The sequence below is a fragment of the Gymnodraco acuticeps genome, unplaced genomic scaffold, assembly GCF_902827175.1.
Source record: "Gymnodraco acuticeps unplaced genomic scaffold, fGymAcu1.1, whole genome shotgun sequence".
In the NCBI taxonomy this organism is placed as follows: domain Eukaryota; kingdom Metazoa; phylum Chordata; class Actinopteri; order Perciformes; family Bathydraconidae; genus Gymnodraco; species Gymnodraco acuticeps.
Genome location: NW_022992149.1, coordinates 1977049 through 1995085, shown reverse-complemented (window position 1 = coordinate 1995085; position 18037 = coordinate 1977049). Strand labels below are relative to the sequence as shown.

Sequence of the window (18037 nt, the reverse complement as noted above, 5' to 3'; positions counted from 1 at the left end):
GATGCTCTGGTAAAGAACAATGTTTGTGTCTAGTGTTTTGAGTTTTGTTTACTTGGACCAGGTTTCAAGTCTCTTTGTTTGGAAGACCAATACACATTATTTGCAAATATAAATATGTGTCAGTAGGCTCTGGAAGGTCCAAAAACATCCACATATGACACTATAGAGTACGTCACATATGGACAATACCAAAAAAGAAACATAAATTGTTGAATTATACTGCATTTGGTATAGTAACAATCTTTTTAAGCACAAATCCCACTTTTCTCCAGGCTGGTTGGCCTACTCACTGATGTAGGGATACACTTGGGCGCTCTGCCAAACATAATGATCTAGACTAAGTCCCACCACTTTGTGGTCATCATGAACACACAGTCATGAGCTTTAAATACACCTGTAAAAAACCACATTCATCAGTTTTCAGTCTGAATGGGAGATTTTGGATGAAAGTGTTGGATGGGTTTCTGTACATGTGCTAGAGGTACACACTTTACAATCTTCTTTCCCTACATTTTTTTTCCAATTTGTAGATTTGTCATCTTCTCTCTATGCAGGGAAACACTGTTTGAGGTGGGGAGTCATAGCTATCCAATGTTTTCTTGGCTTATGTTTAAACATAGAAGCAATCACTTGCAAATTGACACTAAAGGAGGCTTTGCTCTACTGTATCTATTTACCTGCGCATGAATGCATGTGCATTATAATCTTTGATAAGAGCTAAATATTGTACTGGCATTATTATTGCAAATAGGATTATAATGGCTTATTTTGACAGATGCTGTGATACACAATCATTTTAAACATTCCATTTTTTTGTATCGCAGGCTTTATGTATCAAGTAATCAACTTTTCTCTAATCCTCAGGGACAGCAGTAATGGGTGGGATTCAATTTCCTATTTTGAATGTGTTATTTGTGTTATATGATGTATTTGCTAAGGGAAAACTATTAAGCCTTACCATTAGAAGAAAGCTTTATAAACATTTCTTTCTTTCTAAAAATAAATAAATATTGGAATTAGCATTAACCCTTTGTTTTCAACTTAGTGGGGGACATCATCAGAAACTCATGTTTCTCTGTTCACCTTCAATCACTAAAATAATGTATTGAGCAATCAGTGAATTGTTACCTCAAAATGCATTAAACAGTGTTTTCTTGCAGAAGGAAATGGAGACTTGAGAACATAAGGAAAATAAGCAGTGGATATATATATATTTTTTAAACAAAAATGTTGTGTTTTAGGTCAGCCATGGGTTAATGACTTTATAATAAGGTCATCAAAGGTAAAGTATTGTTGTTGTTTTTTTCTGTGTGTGTTCTGGTAGACTTACGAGGACACTTCTTGACACAGAAGGCTCCGTAGGTGTACTTTGCTCTGGAGCTGTATTCCAGCTGGAAGGTGGTGGGGTTGTAGACAAAGGGCTGGGGGCACTGGGTCACACACGCCCCACTGTCATTGAAGTTGGTGCATGCCTGCAAGTGCATACACACAGAGCAGACACAGTGTTGGTACAAGTATTTAGATTCTTTACTTTACTTAACTTAAAGGGTAATTTTATCAAATGAAACATTCTCTCACTTATCCCTTTATGCTTCCAATAGAGGGGGTTAATGACAGTTGGATATGTGCCTTTACATAATACATAGCAAAAACATAAACTCCTGTGCCTAAAATGCATTAGAGGAAGCAGCCATTAATCTCACTATACCAGCTTTGAGTTGAGAATTTCCTCAGAGTTGCCTCAGAGTGCTCAGAGGAGACATTATTAAATGGTGCAGCGAGAGAATAATTTGCGTGCACCCAATGAAATTACCATTGGGATAAGTGTGATTCGCCTTTCCTGTCAGGTACCTGGGCCTTTAACTTGTGTTTGGAAAATGTGGGAAAATGTGAACAAAGTGTATTGACACAGTTGAACCAAAAATGTACCTACAGAGAGCTACTTAACTTTGTGGGTATAATACAACATGAAGTATGAAGAATTAAGAAAAAAAATAAAGAACTTGCCATTCCAAAGTCGGGCAGTTAAGCTCCATAAGTAATGGGCAATGATTTACAAGTTTAACATGCAGAGGGTTAAACATAAAACACGCCAAAGTGCCAGAATGGAGGGGAGGCTGGTGAAGTCTGTATTTAACAATGCCACTCAAGACCAAATTGAAATGTAATTTATTGGTATTTGCCATCCAACTGGAATTGTAACACACATCAAAAAATGCCATCTTGATAGAATAAATCTTATTGCAAAAGTAGTATGAATTGTAGCTAGCTAAAAGTCACTAGTAAAAAGTGACAGGTTTGAGAAAAGAAATGTGAAGTACAAAATGATTCAACATTTTTTGTGGGGTTTGTATGAAATTATATTAACATGTCAACATGTTTTAAGTATGTATGCGTATGTGTGTGTGTTTGTGTGTTCAACTTACAAAGCAGTCTGTGTATTTTGGTCCATAGCAGCCCCCCGCACACTCACGATGGCAGCAGTCACTAACATAGGGACCGAAGCAACGACCATCACACTGCTCAGCACACACTGTCTTAGTTACTGTGGAGTGACAGATGTAGAAAAGACGGAGAGAAAGAGAGGACACACATATCATAAAACAAGTAAACATTACATATAACTTGTGTGGCTCACTGTTAGTCTTAAAAAAAGAATGGGCAATATTATTGAATAAAGAATGACACAAGAAACAGTTAATTTTTCCGTATACTGTAGGATTGTTATGAATGTTTGAGATTACATTTCTACCTTTTGCTCGAGCAATATGTATTAAATTAGTGTCATGTAGGTCAGGCTAATTACCTGAATTGAAATTAAATTAATTCAGAGAAACTTCTATATAAAATGTCTACGCACAACCATAATTTCCACACCTACCTACTAGATAAACAGCTACATAACATAGTAAAATGTATGCATGTGTTTGTTTGCGTGTGGGGTGAGTTTAATTGAAGTTGAAGTATCCCTGCCACCTACTAGCTATCTTCAATCATGTGTTCGTCTCCCTGAATGCTCTTCGGAGGGCCTCTAGCTGGATTTGACAGAGACATAGTGATTCCTATCTGACTCTGTGTGCTGTCTTCCCTTCATGGTGAGCATCTGTCCACCCTTTCTTTGCATGGCTGTCACAGTCATATGGGCTGCCGTATGCCTGTGTGCCTCGCTTCTTGACAGCCATATGTAAATGCATATTCTGTAGGTCTGTCATTTCACAGATAAAGACAGATTGAAACACACACATTAAGTGTCAGCAGGGGAATCTATAAAAGAGAGCAGGGAAATCTCACTTTAACTATTGGGGATGGATAAACCAATGACATTAACACTGTAAAAAGTTGAACACATTTGCCACTTGGCAGTGAAATAAAAAAGAAGAGCAACAGCTGCATGCAGTGGGCCACTGGCACATCGAGTGTTTTCTAGCATAAAGGGCAGCAAACAAGTCACGTCATCACATTTTTCTAGTGAAAAAGCTCCCTAGAGGGCCCTTAATAATATTTACTTACACATAGGGGTATCCAAAAGGGCATTCTGCCTGAATACAATAGCGCTATAGGTGGTATAAAAATGTAAAGAATTGAAGGGACTCATTAGAAATCTACATACTGTCTATATTGTAAAATAAAAGGATAGAGGCATTGCCATATCTTGTATTTTCTCACCATTGTCTGGCTAGTCACTCAAGGAGCCATCATGTGTTGCATAATTAATAGTATAAACTTCGATCCGATACCTTTCTTCCTAAAAAATCTGGATCTGTTTTTTAGGTTTCCTTTCCTTTCTGATTTTCTTGCCTTGAGTATATACAATCAAATAAGACACAAAAGTGCGTAGTTCATTTAGCGTTTCATATTTACTGATAAATGTAAAAGGTACAATTAGTCAGAGATACAAGTTCTGACATTACAAAAGTTACATTTATTGGGTAAAAGAACAATGTTAGAATACAACATTAAAAACCTAATGCTGGCGTGTGAAAGTGGATGCATTTGTGTTTTTATGTCTGCCGAGTTTCCCTTTGGGCATTCCAGTGACAAGATACTATCTCAATGATGGATACAACTGACAGACAACCACACACACCACACACACACACACACACACACACACACACACACACACACACACACACACACACACACACACACACACACACACACACACACACACACACACACACACACACACACACACACACACACACACACACACACACACCACACACACACACACACACACACACACACACACACACACACACACACACACACACACACACACACACCTTACGGGTACGTACCATCAGTGGCATTCCATTAACAGTGCCTGAGCTAAAATGAAATGGCCTACTTCACTCAAAAGACACTTTGTCAAACAAATGACCTTGCCAAGAGAGAAACGCAACACTGTTGATACATGTGGCTTTAAACATACACTTTCAGAAAAAAAGGAGAACAAAAAAAGGCTGGTGACAACAAATACAGAAGGAATCCATCTCATAAAATATGCCTAGAAGCTTTCATTTGAACAGGCTGTGGACAGCGGCATCAGTCACAGGAACCACTGCTTCTCAGTTTTCATTACCATAACATAAATTGTGCTTTTTCACAACTAGTTTCCAAAAGAGTTTTTAAATAATGATGGAATTTCTTTTATTGTAGCATTTGTCTATATTCTACACACATTTGACTCACATATATTGGTAGTAAAGTAACTATTGAACCAGATGTTGTTTGGTGAAATGCATTGAATTTCAATGCAAGAGAAATTCCATAAAGTTTCCTTTTTGCAGTGGTTTATTATCGGTAACAATGGTAAAATAGATCCCAGTGATTGCTAGAAGTATTCAATTAAAAACAGTGTGCCAAGTTTTGGCTGAGCTTTGAATTGCCTTGTGTTGGAAAGTGCTATATAAATAAACTTGCCTTGCCTTGCCTTGCCTTGAGCTAGTGTATTTTGGATAAACATAAGATGGAGAGTGGAAAAGTGGATTATACTGCAGCCGGGGTTTGATGAGCTTCTTTAGATGTTTTTGAAATATTTATTCAACAGATATATTTTAAGAGACAAAAAACAAATCACCATAACATTTAAATTCCATTATTTAATTTCTTAATATGCTGATAGAAATGCTGACCATTAGTTGGTTCTTTCATACGGACTGAGCCTTCTCAAAGTTGATGTTTTGACTTGCAGGAAGTGCACAGGTGTCAGTGACGCAACTTGAACAATCAGCTCAGGCAAACAATGCCATCATTTAGGTTATTAGATATGATGAGAACTGCTGTGACAAAGATCCATCACATTCATATTTTTTACATTCTTGAAAGCTTTCAAGTAAATGTTAAAAAGAAAGGATTTTCCTAGAGCCCTTGAGTTATTTCAGGCTTTGCTTTATTTAACCCATAGCAATTCTGAGACTGCTCTCCAGATTTGCTCTTCATTCATTTTCCTCCTGAGGGGCTGACACCAAAAGCTGCTGTTTATTGTTGATTTTGAGACAGTTGAACAAGTATTCATGAAAATGTCAAAAAAAGCAGATTGGAAGTAATTCTTCCTTTGACATTTCCACACGTATTCATTCCATGTATTTCAGAACAATACAATTAAAGGTTGCGAGGTAGAAAGAGAAGCAGTGGGATGAATTATGACATCCGCTTTTGGATGAAGATGGGCAGATAAAGGAGGCAGACGGACGAGGCCAGGGGCTTATCAGGGGGGTTTGTGAGGTGTTGTTAACAGGTCAAACAGTTCATTCCTCATTATCTTAATGAGATCGAGACCGCAGAACAAATAAAATGAGACATGCCAGGGTTGGAAGGCATAGATGAAGTGGTCTGTGCACAGAGTGATGGAAACAAGGGAGAAATAATGTATGGTGAGGGAAGCACAATCAACTAGGAGAGGGCGGAGAGAAACAAATAGTACTTAATGGAGAGACTGAAAATGTGTGCAAAAGCAAATGCTTCTTTGTCTGCTAGAAGCACGTACATGCTGTAGTTAGGGTTGTAACATTGTAGTGTGTGGTACAGTACAGCGTAACATATTTTCCTGATAAAAATGGAAGTAGTAGTCGTAGTAGTACACGTAGTACATTTACCATCTATTCATGTTGTTTACAATTGTCATTAAAGCTTAGATTTCTTACTTTTAAGAAAGGTTACTGTCAACAATTTACACAACATTCCCTAAGCCAATGACAGCATGGTTTGGGTCACGTTTGCATGCTTTTTAGTTTACAGGGTAATATTTTGATTGACTAATAAACTCAATTAAGATTTGTAGAGAGTTGGGCCAAATTGTTTTATGTTTTTGCTTTACATTCCTGGGTTTGAGTATACAACAATAAAAGATAACACCAGCATCAGTCATTTGTGGAAATTGTTGCATTTGCCTGAGAGTAACGTCTTGTGGCAATGTCGACTCCAGCATGCCTCTTTCTCATACAGAGCAATAAAATAATGGAACAATATTCCGAATAAACTAAAAGCTAAAGCTGATTGGTAAATAACCAACCATGCACACATTAGTTTAGCTTTCTGCGATTCATATCGTTTTACCTATTTTATTTAAATGAGTTTGTATATCTAGTCTTAACATTTTGAAGATAGACATTTACATTTGATGTGATGTGAATTAGTTTTAGCGTGCATGTATGAAATATGTTGTGATATCATACTGTATGTGTTAATCTTGTAATTGAATTGTGCTGTATTTTGTGTGGACCTGCCTAGTGGCTGCAGATGGAAATTAGCATACTGCTATTATCTGGTACAAATAATCGTATCTCTTTGAGATGTATGTTCTTCTTGTACATGGTCCCTGACAACTAAACCAATAAACTAAACTAAACTGAACCTTTTGGGGAAATGTCTTGGTAGTGTTTGCATTTTCACACAAGGAAACCCACTTACTATTTACATTAAGATTTTGTTCATTTGAACCTTGACCAAAATCTTTATCCTTCATCAAGTCATTCTTCTTAAACCATGGAGACTCCGTAAGATTTGTGCCTAAACCTAACATATCCTAACATACAGTAGTGGTGTCATGTCAGAAAATCAAAATTGTTATAATTGTAAAAAGTGTTTAAGATCAGTATTAAGCAACCTTTTATTTGGTGAAGTTAAGGAACTGTTGAGAGCTGGAGGCGCAAAAGCTAAATTATAATTTGTTTATAATTTCAAGTCGGTATACTTTTGGTTTACCCCAACTGGTGGTGTGTAGCCCACAGCTGTGTTTCCTTATTGGTTTGGCTTTGGCTGTGTGTGTGTGTGTGTGTGTGTGTGTGTGTGTGTGTGTGTGTGTGTGTGTGTGTGTGTGTGTGTGTGTGTGTGTATGCATGTATGTGTTACACAGTGTCCTGAAAACAGGTGAGAGGGAGAGAAACAGAAATATAAAACAGGCAGAGAAAGACAGCAACTCAAGTGAGAGAGACTGACAGAGACTTGAGAGCCTCAGAAAGATGACTGAAGGAGAGGGAATAACATGCAGCCCACCTCCCCACTGATGTCAGTAGTGCATCATTCCATTAGTTAGTATGAAAGGTGGGAGGTCCCAGCAGGAGGGTCTGTTGAAGATGTGTTGGGGGTCTGTTGAAAGTTTCTGGAGTTGAGATGCACATGTGTGTGTGTGCACTTTACTGTGTGTGTTTCAAGATGTGGTATTTCTACAGATTGTGAATCCTTTTTCAGAGCTGGCCTTTTTACAGGTCTGAAATCTGCTACATACCTTGTAAAGTGCACTTTTATCACCATGAATTTGATTAGTAACGGATCATAAACTGGGACCACATACCTTCAGCAATACTTTACCACACTTAAACAAGGCTTGTATTACTGAAAATGTTATTATTGGTATTGATTATTCTTCATGATAATGGGAAATGACAACAATGTGTCAAGTCTCCTCTCCGTTTTTGAATTATAATTGTTCTATAAATGTCAGTCTGCAATCAAGGGTTACAATTTAATTGAAAAAATGCTTATAATTGCATGCTTAGGAAAAAACAAGGACAACATAAGTACAGGCAATGTTTAAATCCCCCAAAATGTTGGTCATGTAAACAGATTGCTTTGCATGAATGGCCAGATCATTTTGAAGCATATTGCAGCTGATGCCGATCAATCAATACAAGCGTGACTTAGTGCTGCGTCTGCAATAGCACAATAATTCATTTAGAACCATTCCATGTTTGTGTACCATTGACTGTAAGAGACTTTCTGCTGGATTATAACGTCATTAAAATCCTTTCCTCATGAATTGTGCAGTTATAGTTAGACCTTTGCCAAATATACAGATGATCTTCTCATGAATTATGTGTTTCTTCATCATTTTAGTTGATCTTGTCCTTTTGGGTTTGAGAGATCATCATATCAGTCTAATTCAGTTATATTTAGTACCAGTTGATTTGATGTGGTTCAATATGAAAGTAACATACATTTACAAAGAAACACATATTTTAGTTTGGGCATCCATGATTTTCTGAGTCAATTTGTCTAAAAACCATTAAAAAAAAGTAGAAAGCATATCAACAGTTGCTATGTTGATATGCTTTCTGAAGGCCATTCTTCAACTTCTTACTTACATTTCCTGATTTCAATCTTTCACACATCACAGGTACATTAGACACAGTTTAGTTAATATGCTTTTATGGAAGCAAACAAGTTTCTCACATACTGTTTATATTTATATTTATATTCATATATTAAAAACAAATATATACTTACAGCTCTGACACTGATCCTCCTTGGGTCCCCAGCAACGACCATTACAGGAACGATTGCACTTTTGACCTGCACACAAGTTGAGGGAAAGAGATGATTGGCATTTCAAATGGTTACTTAATCGCAAAATATGATCAGTATCAACCTTCAGAAATCCATATTAGCTGAACCTAAAAATAGGCTGGAGGCTGTTAGTCTGGAGTCAGTGTGCCCTCAAGCACTACGTTGAAGCCCAAATTGATCCAAAAAGTGAGTGAAGCTGTAGGTGTTTCTTTGAGTCAACTTTAAAATATGTGTATTTTAAAAGCAACATGATTATATTAACTTGAAGTGTTTTTCTTGTCAGGCAAGACTTCCAAATAAGTGCATTTCAAGGATATTTTGTGTGCTTGATCATTATTATAATTAAAATCTGTCATAATTAACGCAATCTGCAAGAGATGTAGGTGTTTTAATACTTCACAGGACGGCTGTGTAGTTAACTATATAACGATGATGATGTTGATAATAGCTATTCATTGATTATATTCAAATATAATGTTTTCAACTTTTTCTTTAGCTGAATTTTGTTTCAAGGATTCCTATTCCAAGTGCAGTGCTTGTTCAAAATGTACCTATTTAGAATAGGCCTGATTGCTGGGCGTTCTGTTTTGCTTGTTGAGGTTGAGAACCCTCATTGAACAGCTATATTGCGCCTCCCTGGGTCCTGAGCAATACACATAGTTGCATTCCCAAGCAATGCTAGAATGTACCCATCAAAGAACGAGCTGAACCTAAAGTAGCATACTATTTGCCCAAATAAAATGTACTTTCTACTTCCTTTAGCTGCTAACTGGTGTCCCCTCTCAGTAAACAATGACGTTTGTACACAGCACACTTCTAATTAATATCACCATTGGATCTCAATAGCTCACACTCTACACTGCGCTTTCTTTGGTCCTCAGCAATATACCCGCCAAGTGTGATCGGATGACAGGCATCCAGACAGACAGATTTTTTCCGTTTTTGCATTTTACAATGAAGATTATGTAATTCGGCGACGACCAGTACCATTTTGTACATGCAGTCCCAGCCTTACAACCTTGAATAACCTTGACAAAGACGTTCCTTTATGCTGGTCCACTTTAAATCTCCCCAGCATGAAACAAGCACACATCAGGTTGAGATAAAAGCAGTAAAGCAGCAGGAATCAGCAGCAGAAAGCAGCATCATACCCTCAGAGCTTCAGCCAGTGCCTTTCTGTTTTTTTGGAGGACTTAATTGACTGTCTGGTAATTGACTGTGAGGGAAGTGAGCCTGGCTAAGTGCAGAAGTGCTGTCCTCCGTCCATCAGCCTCTCCAGATGAGAGCTATTAGCACCAATACTGACTCTATTCTCCAACACGAGCCTCTCCATCTTCTGCCCTCTTCTTCCTCCTCGTCTGTGCCCCTCTACATCACACATTTAATCTCTTTCATCCACTATCCACCACTCGCTGATTCATCTCTATTCTGTGGCTCTCTTTTACTTAATGTCTATCCCTGTCTCTTTTTGCCTTTTTACAGTCAGCCCCTCTTCTTTTTTCTGCTCCTCCAGTCACTTCCTCTCAAACTAGCACGTTGGTAATGGTTGAGAAAGAGATGTCGACAGCCTTGACTGTATGAAAAGCGGCACACAAACAGGATAATAGTACAAATGTCAGCCAGTGATAAGTGGTTGTCTGACATTGTCAAGTGCGCCGAACCTCTTCTGTACTCTGTTATAACTCTGTTCTCCTCTACTCCTGGCACCCGGCAAAAAGTCAAGACAAAGAGTTTTAATTTACTGTCCAAGGTCTTCACTATCTCAACTTATAAATGATCAGTGACCTAGAATAAACCTGTCCCACCCCTCTTACTGCACCATCATCTTTTACAGCTTTCTTAAAACAGCCGCCGAAGGTTAAAATGTCGGAAAATGCTGCCATGCAAAGGCCAGTATGGGGTAATAGACAGATGGCTTGTCTTCAACTGAATCAACGGGGCGTAGATTTTAAAATTACTGTGCTGTTTTTGAAAAAGACAACTAAAATAAACAACAACTGCAGCACAAATAAGTAATTATTGTGTCTTCCCATAGAATGACATGTAGATTATGTTCTCAATTGTGGATTTCAGGTTTGGAGACCCTTGATCTTGAAGCAGAGTAGAAGACTTGCACAGGAGTAAGGGGTCGATCGAGGGCTAACAGGCTGCAGGGAGGAGGTTGATTGAGCAGAATATCAATGCTTGGAGCTGGTAATCTGCATGTGAAGCCCTCAGCAAGTGAGAGGGAATCCAAGGCCATGGCAGAGACTGCCTTTTTTTCTTCCATAATGATTAGGCCTTTGAATGTGTAATGTTCTGTTGTAGAGGTATAAGACGAGACAGCTTTTAAAAAAAGAGAAGAAAAACAACAACAACGGATTTAAATGTCAAACAGCTTGAGCACTAAATGAATAACAGAAGCTATGTGTGTTAAGATCTTAAGTCAGTGACTGAATAGAAAAGGGTCAGATGAGGAGATTTAATGAATCTTTACTTCACTCACTCACTGGCACCCCCCCCCCCCCCTTACAGATTAAATATGCTTTTGCATCCAAATAAATCCCTTTATAATTCTCAACATTTAATAAAGTGTCTTCCAGCTGGCCAGAGTGGGGCCTTATTATGACATGAGTGAGCATCATGATGCGATGGTTATGGTAAGTAAAGTGACAGAATGGGGTCAAGGAGTGCTTTTGTGATGAGAATGTTTTGCTGCGCACATCAGTCAATGGAGCAGTTTAAAATATGGGGTCTTCTTTGTACACATTTTACAGTCCCATCTGCTTTTTGAAATGCCTGAAAGCCTAACCATATTTCTTAAAACCTAACTTTTGGCCTGCTCAAAATCCTCTAAGTTTGAGTTCCCTGCAGACAGAGCTGACTATGCTTTAAATACAAATGAGTCATCACATATGCAGTGATGAGCCAGCCTCATTAGCAGGGTACTCTGCCACAACTAGCTTCCAGGTGTGAATGAGTAAAAGTGTGAATGCTCTCAGTTAAACAATCGAAAGGTTGAAATTAAAACATATCTTTTACACTTGTATTGTTTGGGTTACTTACACGAGACACTACTGTTGGTGGGCACCACCACAGCATGTATCCGAGGGTTTTTTACAATGTCCTGCCAATGGATTGTGTCCGCATGACACAGGAACTTGTTCTTGTCAACATACACGCCTCCACTCAGGATCTCTGTGGAGAAAAGAGAGCACACATTCAATGACGATACACAAAGGGCTTCCTGGGGACTTTCTCTGATGGGCAATGCACCTAATTCAGCAATCCTGCTACCAGGCTCCTGATGTGATTTTTAATTACAAGCGTTCCTCCCCAGCATCATTTTGTAATTAACAACTGACATGTCCAGACACTACACTTTACCAATATTGGAAATACACCCTTTCCTTTTCTTTCCATCATGTATTGTGGTATGGCTCGGGAACCTGAATCTGGCAAATAAGAACAGGCTTGCTCGGCTTTTCAAAGTGAGCAGCACAGTTATTGGGGTTAGTCAGCTGCAGCTCTCTGACCTCTAATATAGGCAAGACCTAAGATTGGTTCAGGCCATATTGCCATGTCCTGATCACCCCCCTCCCCTGTAGAGATCATTGGAGCTTCTACTTTCAGGCTGAAGATGCAGACTTCCCAAAACCATATACACCGTGTCCTTTGTGTGCTCAGCAATAGTTTGCTGATTTTGCACATGTGAACTTGGCCCCTACATGTTTTCAGCATTCAGCTACTGCATCTTAACCGTTAAGATTGTACATTATGTTCATTTTTTTTTTGGTTCTTGGTGCAACTCACATTTCTCCTAGTGTGAAAATACAGTTTGACTTGAGGCAAGAGCAGGATTTGGGTTTTGGTTGGAACAGCTTATCTTGAGACATATACAACAAATGCAGGTTGTTGCAGGGGTCAGGCAGGCAGGACAACGCTGTGTCATATTACCATTTTTTGTTTTTGCATCCTTCTATTCCCACACTGGGAGCAGCTCAATTATGCCTCACTACAACAACAAAATCAAGCCTACAACAACAAAATCCATCTGGAAGGGACAGCAGCCCTTACAAGTTTGTAATTTTATATTTCATGAAGGTGGTGGAGAAAGAATCATGTGTCCTGTCATCACCTTGTCCAACCAATGATTGCAGTGGTTTTATTCATTTTGTCACACACACACACAGTCTGTTGAATTATTGGATACGGAGGGTGGTTCCGATTATTGTTATGCAGGATTTTAGAAAATGCCTAATCCTGACTTTTATGTGAGAAAAAACAGAAAGAAAGACGAATAAGGGCGAGAAAAAGCCACAGAGAGACGGAAGGCAGGAAAGAAAGCCCTACAAACAGATTACTGACACAGGGCTGAAACTGACAAGACACATAATCATACACGGGACGCCCTGCAAGCACCACATTGCAACAACCAAATACAATATCGTCCCCCAAAGACCTGATCTAATGATTATTTTTGGATAATAGGTTGTGGTTTTACCTACACAAGCACCCAACCTCAGCTCTCCTTCTCTATCTTTCGGCATGTGTGGTGGGAGTTGGGGAAATAAATTAATCCTGCCTTTCACCACAGGAGGGATATAGCTCGGCTAGGAGGAGGTCGTGTCTCAAATTCTAATTGTTTGCACAATAAGATGCTGCTGGCTAAGTTGGGCAATAGACAAACCAACACACAAGGCACAGCAGTTGTTATGACAAAATGCCCACAGGACATATCAACCCTGGTTAAGCAAGATACAAATACTTCCTCCTGGGTATTCACCTTTGTTTGGCTCATGGGTCTGTAATCGGAGCACTGCATGTTAAGGTGCATATCCGAGACATATTCAAATGTATATGCATTTGTTGTAATCATGTATGAATAAAGAACATGTCGTAGCTAAAGCATCACCAGGACCAGCATTTCAAATAAAACACATTGCTTGCCTATTGCTTGATAGCTTTGACACCATGATGAAAAATGTAACATGGATACATGTAGAGGCAGTTTAAAAGGATCCAAACCTGATAGATATCGACTGGACAATTATTAAAAAAGGCTACAATTTCACATTTCCTTTTCACCTGAGTTACGACTTTATTCTCATTGGTGGATACAACCACCGTTTTTCATGAATCTAATCTGGGTATGCAAACAAAAAAGTTGAATTTAGGTACCAACTCTACCAAAACAATTGCCAGGATTATTAAATGTGTGAGACAAGGTGTTTTGACTAATTCCAGCTGGACGGGAACAGCATTCACACTCTCAAACACATTGTATAAACAGACTGGCAAAAAAAACACTCTCTGTTCAACACTGTCACAACAAGTGACCCTCAACACCATCCAAAGGGGTTCCACCATCTTGTAATGCTTCCTCGCACATATTATACATTTGGATCTGCACACACATACACACACTTACAGTACAGTACACACACTAAAGTGCAGTGTGACATGACCAAGTTCAAAATGCTGGAAAACTGTTTAATTGGCTCCTTGCTGGTGCTTTTCCCAGGACAGTTACAACATTTCCCATGGCCTCTGTCACCAATATTTGAATAATTAACAAAAATATAGTGCATAACACTCACAACAACAAGCAGCACTTGTGCAAGCGTTGGTTTTCATTACAAGTAAATGCTTGGCATGCACATTTGCTGGGTGTTCAGTTGGTGGCCAGGGGGAGATCAATGGTTAAATCTTTGTTGCTGATTGTTTAGTGGGTAGAGAAAATATCTTAATTAGTTTGTTCACGTAGCTAAAGCTGGTCTCTCCATACTACCCCCTCCCCTCTCACTTCGTCCTGAGAGCAACTCCTGCCGTCTCTGAATGAGTGTATGAAAGGCAATCTTCAATATCAGGATGTATGACCGTTGGATTAAAACAATGTACAATTCAAGGAGGCAGAACAAATGTATGCAGGCAATTATTTTGATGGTAAGTGCCGGTTGTGGTATTTGTTCCCTTTATGGCAGTGTAGGGATGACTTTGATTAAGACTGGGAGGCAAATAGCAAACCAATGATCAGAAAAAAAGCCATATTAATGAGTTTATGAGAGTTCATTTATAAGTGGTGTGTGGATTGTTTAATGAAGAGAAATGTAGGACAAAAATAACTTTAGTGTTGGAGGACTACATTATCAAACTTTTGCAATCAGAACACAACAAAAAATACATTAATACAGATATTCTATTCCTCTCAGGCAGCAAAATACACTGTACACATAACGTGCCGAAAAACAAGCCAGCTTGAAAGGGAAACAGTAACACAGTCAGCAAAACAGTAGTTACAATGATAGACAGACTGTAACAGATTCAGGAAGAAACTCAAACAGTCAGGCAATTACAGTAGGTAGACAGGAGTTTCTCCTCTCCTCGATCAGCGGGCCTGGGGATTTTACCCTGGGACTTCACTGTACTGTCTTATTGACTCCAAGAGCTTCAACTTGGTCTCAGCTCAGCGCTGCTATCAGCTCAGTGGAACAGAGGGGAGAAACTCTGCGGGAAGATGAAGACGCATTCTGGGTCAAAGGGGCTAAATGCTGGGGCGCAGATCCTGCTGTACACCCCAGCAGCAGTGGAAGGCAGAAGTTGTTGCTAGGATTCACTGAACAGACAGACCAGCATAACTGCCACAATGAGGGGATGGGGGCACGCATAGAGACATTTCTCAGAAAGAAACATGCTAAAACATATTTACATATACACATGCTTGGCTCAGGGTTGGCAGTAATGAGGCCCTCAATACTATACGTGCTTTGAGCATCAATTTAGTAACCATTCGACTTTATCAGTGGCCTTGTAACTCGAAGGACACTAATTATAAACCCTACAACATCAGCGGCAATGTAGGTAGGAATGTCAGCTGTATTTTACCGGCTTTCTTTGAATGCTATTATAAAAATAGTCTATGTCAGTAGAATTGAATATGTCTGGGAAGCGCACAATAGCCATGTTGCTGCGCCCTTACCAACTACGGATATAAAAGGAAAATAAGATAATCAATAAATAGTTCCATAGCAAAAACAGAAAATGAGAGTGTTATGCACACTCACAGAGTGCAGAGAAAAGAGAAAACAACATTCAAGGAGAACTTGACCACTTCAATTTCAACAATAAATGTATAGATGAAAGAATGAGTGAGTGAAAAATAAAGATTGTACATACTGTTTGGATAGATAAAGAATACATTATATAGAGTGATGGATGGTAAATTGTGGGAGAATGAATGACATCTCTTTTATCAGCCTCATCCATCAGTGTATCTATTCATGCGTCGTGATAGATGATGGCTACAGAAGAATATAATGAGAAAGAAGAAAAAAAGCATGCCTAAAATATGGTTGCAAAGGATGAATATATGATGCATGAATTAGTGAATGGATCTGGCTGATGAACCAGTCCCACTCCAGAGGCTGCAGCCTCTTCAGCACTCCTACACCCACTTCTAACACAATCATAAACAACCAGCCATGAGTTTTAAGAGAAGTCTTTTTCCAGGTTTCCAGACGCTGCTCATGTTGCCACGCAGTGCTGCGTCAATCACTGTGCTCTGAGTTGCTCTGTTTCCGACAGGAGACGTCAGGACAGCAAATCTCTGCCTTTGCTCTACAAATAGGGGATCTCCCCTCACATCCATCATCTGCTGCAGATTCACACTTCCTTCCTTGCCCTCCAGTCCCCAAGTTGCCAAGGAAATGCTTGTGTCATCCAGATGCAAAGTGCATGTGTGTATTTGTAAGTATTTGCATTTAGGGAAAAGACAAGAACAAGATAAACGAGTTCACACAAGTACAGGGATTTGCCTTGTATATTCATGTGTACATGGACGTGTACGAGAGGAAGAGACAGACCATCAGAAACTCTGTGCATACAAAGAGGGAACTCTGTGTTCGTGTATGTGACAGAGCATTGCTCAATTCTTTTTAGATCTTCCGTTCCATGCGTGTGGAAGTAATTTGTTGAGGATGGAGCTACTCGATCACTCAAATGCATATTTTTTTCTATCATCTTAATGTCAGAGTTTGTTGTCTCAATAGATAATGATACGTCAAAACAAATCATTTTGTGGGGTTCCACAAGGTTGAGTCGTAGGACAACTACTCAATAAATGTTATAGCTCTCGTGGCCTATAGGTGAGGGACCCACAAGAGACAGAATATTAAAAAAATGATCTTCAAAATGAGGCATTTTAGGGCTGGGTGACTTGTAGATGTACGTATGGGTCAAGCTTTACATCCAGAGCTATAGCAGCTGTTTCACAACAGTTTTGAAAGACCGAGTAGTACTCTGATGAACGATGACCTGAATGTAAAGTCTAAAATGTGTGGAGTGCCCATACAATCTATATCTAAACCCCTTGGTGGTCTTCTCTGTCCATAGATGTATGTTGCTGATAATACCACACACATTTAAGTGGCTGTAATTTCAAAAGTGACCAATTGATGTTTGATTTTACATATTAGTGCCTGGATGCCATACAATGTTAGCGCAACCATATTAACTTGAATATTTCATGTATGTTCTTACTGTCAGAGAGAGATCATGCCAATACAAATGAATGGTCTAATAACCATTAGCTTCCGGTGGTGTGTCATCTTTGACTTTGAACTTGATTTAAGGGCTCTCTTTTCAACACATGAAACTAATGCACATTTTAAATCAGGTCTACGTCTACACACATACTAATTCAATACAAAGTTAAATTAAGTGTCTTAATACCCAATAAATGAATTCCTTAATACAAGATCTTTAGTGCGAAATGTCTCGCAGCGTGCTTCACAAACTTCATATTTCTATTAAAGGTCCCATGTCATGGCAGGAGCTCCAACAAGCCGTTTAGGACAGAGAGTGAATGCACATACTATACAGAGATGCTATATGAGAAACCAATGTGAGTTTGGAACATTGAACAATGTAAATCTATTCTAGTAGACCTCAACAATGGAATTATGATCAGTAGAAATGCCCATGACATGGGACCTTTAAGGTCAATGGATGGAGCCCCTCCCACACAAATGGCATGCAACTTTAACATTTCTACGCAGTCCCCAAGCGAAATGGTGGTACCAATGTAATTGCACTTGTATGTGTTTAACTATTGACCAGAAAATAACAACATCATTACATTTGACTACATACTTTGCGAGAGGTTAACAAGAGAGATGGCAGCGCTCGGATTTGACTGTCTCTCACACTGCGGTCAAGAGCAGCAGCGTGGGCTGGTTGGCTGTGTGTGTGTGTGTGTGTGTGTGTG

At 39.1% G+C, this 18037-nt stretch overlaps 1 protein-coding gene across 1 annotated transcript in view; it reads right to left on the bottom strand.

Moving 5' to 3' along the window:
* erbb4b (erb-b2 receptor tyrosine kinase 4b) overlaps positions 1–18037 on the bottom strand; it is a 353394-nt gene that overhangs the window by 127561 nt on the left and 207796 nt on the right. The window contains 4 exon segments of the mRNA XM_034203950.1: positions 1331–1472; positions 2427–2545; positions 8734–8799; positions 11839–11970. Of these exon segments, the coding sequence (XP_034059841.1) occupies positions 1331–1472; positions 2427–2545; positions 8734–8799; positions 11839–11970 (459 nt within the window).